Raw genomic sequence first — 6,000 nt, forward strand, 5'->3', positions numbered from 1 at the left:
TGTATCTCATACATCAGGAGCCATCAGCCCCTATTATTCTCCTGCTCTCCTCACATCATGTCACTGTGTGTTACCAGCCCAGATGTCTGACCAGTCTCCTCCCCACACTCTCTGGTGTATCTCATACATCAGGAGCCATTAGCCCCTATTATACTCCTGCTCTCTCCCTCACATCATGTCACTGTGTGTTACCAGCCCATAGATCTGACCAGTCTCCTCCCCACACTCTCTGGTGTATCTCATACATCAGGAGCCATCAGCCCTTATTATACTCCTGCTCTCCCCCTCTCATCATGTCACTGTGTGTTACCAGCCCAGAGATCTGACCAGTCTCCTCCCCACACTCTCTGGTGTATCTCATACATCAGGAGCCATCAGTCCCTATTATACTCCTGCTCTCCCCCTCACATCATGTCACTGTGTGTTACCAGCCCAGAGATCTGACCAGTCTCCTCCCCACACTCTCTGGTGTATCTCATACATCAGGAGCCATCAGCCCCTATTATACTCCTGTTCTCCCCCTCACATCATGTCACTGTGTGTTACCAGCCCAAATATGCTGTTTACTACACATAACAACGCACACGTCCCACGAGCTCTACCTTCTCATACACACACACAGCTATTACCACACACCCGTCATTACACAAAGGTACCCTCCAGTCCCTGCTTGGATGCTCATTACTGTTGTGCTTTATTTGCTGTCCTGTCTTTGTTTCCTGCTCTGCCCCTCTACTTTGTTCCTTTGCTGTTGCCCATCTGTGCCATTCCCCTACCCTGTCATGCTGGCTCCCCCACTCTGTACCCTGCACCATTCCCCTACCCTGTCATGCTGCCTCCCCCACTCTGTGCCCTGCACCATTCCCCTGCCCTGTCGTGCTGCCTCCCCCACTCTGTGCCCTGCACCATTCCCCTACCCTGTCCTGCTGCCTCCCCCACTCTGTGCCCTGCACCATTCCCCTGCCCTGTCGTGCTGCCTCCCCCACTCTGTGCCCTGCACCATTCCCCTACCCTGTCCTGCTGCTTCCCTCGCTCTGTGCCCTGCACCATTCCCCTACCCTGTCCTGCTGCCTCCCGCACTTTGTGCCCTACACCATTCCCCTACCCTGTCCTGCTGCCTCCCCCGCTCTGTGCCCTACACCATTCCCCTACTCTGTCCTGCTGCCTACCCTGCTCTGTGCCCTGCACCATTCCCCTACCCTATCCTGCTGCCTCCCCCGCTCTGTGCCCTGCGCCATTCCCCTACCCTCCTCTGCTGCCTCCCCTGCTCTGTGCCCTTCACCATTCCCCTACCCTGTCCTGCTGCCTCCCCAGCTCTGTGCCATCATCATTGTGTGTAGCTCTGTCCTATCGCTCTCCTTCCCTCTCAGCATTTATATACAGTGACTCATTTCCCTAATTTAGTAGCATGACTCTGGTGGGGCTACTCTCCCTGAGGATGACCAGAGGACCATATAGAGGCTGCTATTGCTACATATATACCCACCTGGGGAACTTTGTGTAGTGTGGACGCAGTTGTTGGTAATTAGCCCACAAGTTCCCATGTGTATGTGTGAGGGAGGTCTGGATGGATATTGTGGTTCACCAACATCACTGGTTAATGAGGCTTCCTGCTCTGTGATGATGGCTAGGGAACGTTACCCAGCAGAGTCTGCATTTGGGGGGAGATATAAATTGGTGATGTGCCATCTGCCTGTCCCTGTGGCTGGGTCTATGACATTTGCTGATAATGTGCTTGTGCCATTTTATACCAATATTTTATCTGTTAATCAAGAGTCTTATTTGTAGTTTGTACATTGTAAATGTAATAATGTGATCATAGTTTGTACCTGCAAGTTAATCATCTAAACATCTTCATTCATAATAGTTACACAGTGGTGTGGTGGTTAGCATTGCTGTCTCTTCACACTAAAGTCATGAGTTTGCTTCCACACCAAGATGGTATATGTGTGTAGTTTGTATATGTTTCCTTAAAATCTCCAAAAATCTTAGTGGTAGGTTGATTGGCTTCTGATACAAAATATAACCCTAGTGTGTGTATTTGTGTGTCCATGTGGTAGGGAACATAGATTGTAAGCTCCACTGGGGCAGGGCCTGGCGTGAATAAATTTTTTTTGTAAAGTTCTGCTTTGTATGTCTGTGCTATATAAAGAGCTGTGAGTAATAATAATATAGTTATTGTATTTCCAGCAGATGGCCACACAAGCAGGAATTCTTTGGAGGGAGATCTCATCTTGTCTACAGCTATTAAAATAGAAGATAACATCACACAAGATTCTTCTGGAGCCAGCCCCTTTATACTAACTATACATCCGGCACCTCAGAGTACAGCTATATCATCTGACCCCTCTAATTGTGAGCAATGTTTTCCTGATACCCCAACTTTTGTTACACATACTGCAGCTCATACACCTGATGAAATATTTTCCTGTTCTGGGTGTAGGAAATGTTTTAAATCGCTTCTTGTGACACATCAGAGAAGTCACACAGGTGAGAAACCATTTCCATGTCCTGAGTGTGGGAAATGTTTTACACAGAAATCAGATTTAGTTATACATCAGAGACGTCACACAGGTGAGAAACCATTTCCATGCTCTGAGTGTGGGAAATGTTTTACACAGAAATCAGATCTTGTTAGACATCAGAGAAGTCACACAGGTGAGAAACCATTTGCATGTTCTGAGTGTGGGAAATGTTTTACACACAAATCAGATCTTGTTAGACATCAGAGAAGTCACACAGGTGAGAAACCATTTCTATGCTCTGAATGTGGGAAATGTTTTACACACAAATCATGGCTTGTTTCACATCAGAGAAGTCACACAGGTTTGAAACCATTTCCATGCTCTGAGTGTGGGAAATGTTTTACACGGAAATCGAACCTTGTTAGACATCAGATGTCACACAAGTGAAAAGCATTTATATGAACTAATACAAAACAGGGTTTTAACTACACTCCAGTTACACAGTATTTTAAGTTTTCCATTCGCAGATCATTGGGATGTGTGTCATTAATATAAAATGAGGAGGGATGTACAGTGCTAGGAAAATCGAAACAGTAATACATAATTATTTTAGGATGATAAAGATGCAGTAATAATGTATAGCATTTAATTTGAACCTTCCCAGGGGCGATGACAGATTTCGCCATCTATGCCGTAAACCCTATTACTTAATATCTTAGTAGTAGGACCCCTTCACCTGAGCCTACCGACCACTATATATTTGTTATACTCATCTTTATTACTTCACTTTCTACCTTTTTGTTTACCCCAATCTTCTTCTTATTATATCTAACGATCTATATAAGAAAAAGAGGATGGGCACTCACCATTCAGTAATAGGCATATTTAATAACTCACAGATCACATGAGATGGTTGACGTTTCGGTCACATCAGGACCTTTGTCAGGACAGGACAATCGCCACAAAGCTACAACCAGCAAGACCCATAGACCACTGACCCACCTGCCATCTGATAAAGCCACATCAATTAGCAAACATCACCCCCAATGTAAACCCGGAAGTAGGGACATAATCGGAGAACCAAAAGACTCCACTCCACACTGTATATATACTTACAATGATATATCACAAACAACACCCACGCAGCTGGCCCAGAGTGTACAGCCAGCGCGTCCATGGCACGAACAGTCCCGTCGCGCCACAACCCGGAAGTGCCGCGCGCTCCAATACGTGGAGCGCACCGTCACCGGAAGTGACGCGGCGGACTGAGAGTATCAAGTCACGTGGGCTGTTGCTAAGCAGCGCTAACAATAACAGCAGCCAGCTCCACAGCAAGCCCGTCACTGAATAGGTAGATCATAGTATCAAGGGGCATATAAAAATATCGCTAGTAACAATACCAATAGCGCTTCAGGCATATAATAAGTGTCAATAGACACAAGATACTTCAAATAGTGGCTAGATCAATAGGCAAACATGTGGGAAATTGCACTCTAAGACGGACATACTACACATAGACATAGACAAACATAGTAAACATCCATTAATGCAACTAAATAGAAGAGTACGACACATCAGTGTGCATACCAAATCCAGGTGCATAAAACATCAAAATATATAAAAATAAATAATATTAGGAATAACCATGTGCTGACATTGCCCAGGGAAAAATCGCAAAAATAGAATATATACAGCGAGCAGTACAACAACTCCCGCCATCGTATCAATCATCGTATAACATCTGTAAAACACAAAAGGACATCAATCCCAAGAGACTTATAGGTATCACCGCAAAAAAATATTATAAGGGTGATATTCATTCAGGCCTTTTGGAGACAGTGTCAAGCCTGAAAATCCACCTGGCCTCACATTTCTTCAGTAGAAGCTCCCTGTCACCACCGCGGGCAGGCTGTGGGACATGGTCTATGAGCATGCATCTCAATGAGGCTGCAGAGTGTCCCAAGGCCGCAAAATGTTTAGCCACTGGCTTATCCGAGTTCTTACATTGTAAGGCAGCCCGAATTGTAGAGCGATGATTAGCATTTATATGAACTAATACAAAACAGGGTTTTAACTACACTTCAGTCACACAGTATTTGAAGTTTTCCATTCGCAGGTCATTGGGATGTGTGTCATTAATATAAAATGAGGAGGGATGTACAGTGCTAGGAAAATCTAAACAGTAATGCATAATTATTATTTTAGGACTTAATAAAGATGCAGTAAAAATGTGTGTATATATATATATATATATATGATTCCAGTATCAAAATAAACCAAGTCATTTTACATGTGTCTCAGTTCTAAAATATATGAATAAATAATAAATAAAATAAATTAATTCTAAATAAAAATATTTCACGAAATCACCCTTCCTGTATGACCATTCTGTTATATATTTAATATTTATTTATGTAATTTGCAAGAGGCTGTTCCTCTATAGAAAGCTCTATTTAGTGTTCCCTTGTAGTAACCTCAATAAATGTGTTTTTATCCACAGTTACATGTATATAATTATATTTAAATACAATTGAGTGTGTATAGAATTAATTTAAAATATTGAAAACTATTTATTATATAGTATATATTTTTTTAAGATCCACTTGACACATTTTTATATATTTAATAACATTTGTTATTTGTTGTTGTATGTGATAATTTTATGTAAGTCGCCGATAAATTGTGGGCAAAACATGAGCGGAAGCATATATTCTACAGGCCTCGGAAGGGCAGAAGTGACATCAAGCATATCGCATAGATAATTTTATGCAAGTCCCCAATTGATTGAGGGAAGAACATGGGCAGAAGTAAATAATCCATTTGGCGTCGGAAGGGCAGAAGTGCCATCCACCATGTTGCATAGATACCGTAAAAATGAAAGGCTAAGCAGATCTAAACATTGGTATTCTACAATCCTGGGGAAGCCTGCCATGGTGAAATGCGTTAAGCGTGGAATACATCAATCCCTCCGTACCATGAAAAGCTTTGAACGGACTTCAAGCTGCGCCCAGAACAGAAGCGATCAGTACCCCAGACATACTCCATGTAAAGTATCCAAGTTTGCCATCTTGCATTCTACAATCTTACCTTTTACATGGAACTATCTTACTCTTGATGTGCACTATAACTAGGAAGTTAATAAAAGATTGATTTTGTTGTGTTACAGAAGGTTGATATACCTATGGACATTGATTCTTTGGAAGTAAGGACAATTTTTCATATCTTGCCTGGTTTGGTTTATTTTAATGGCTCTGTGCATGAGTAAAATGCAAAAGCGTATCCCCCGTTAGCAAAACGTACAGAGAATTCATATGCAATGTAACAGATTTTTAACCATTTGGTTGAAAAACATTTGATACTTAACAAAGCCCTATATCTTATTTGTTGTTAAACGTGGTGTGTGTAAGTTTCTGTATGTATACTGGTATTAGGCTGTGATACATTTATTGTTTATATGAAAGTGGATTTTACTATTTAATTAATAAAACATAATACCCTAAAAACAACGATCACCCGATGTATTCAATTAGAGGCA

At 42.3% G+C, this 6,000-nt stretch overlaps 1 protein-coding gene across 1 annotated transcript in view; it reads left to right on the top strand.

Moving 5' to 3' along the window:
* The window catches only part of LOC148508109 (uncharacterized), a 60,842-nt gene extending 57,822 nt beyond the window's left edge, over positions 1–3,020 (top strand). Inside the window, 1 exon segment of the mRNA XM_088445075.1 lies at positions 2,191–3,020. Within this exon segment, the coding sequence (XP_088301201.1) occupies positions 2,191–3,020 (830 nt within the window).
* Positions 3,021–6,000: the final 2,980 nt, after the last annotated feature.

This window comes from Taudactylus pleione, unplaced genomic scaffold, assembly GCF_031769625.1.
Source record: "Taudactylus pleione unplaced genomic scaffold, aTauple2 ptg000377l, whole genome shotgun sequence".
In the NCBI taxonomy this organism is placed as follows: domain Eukaryota; kingdom Metazoa; phylum Chordata; class Amphibia; order Anura; family Myobatrachidae; genus Taudactylus; species Taudactylus pleione.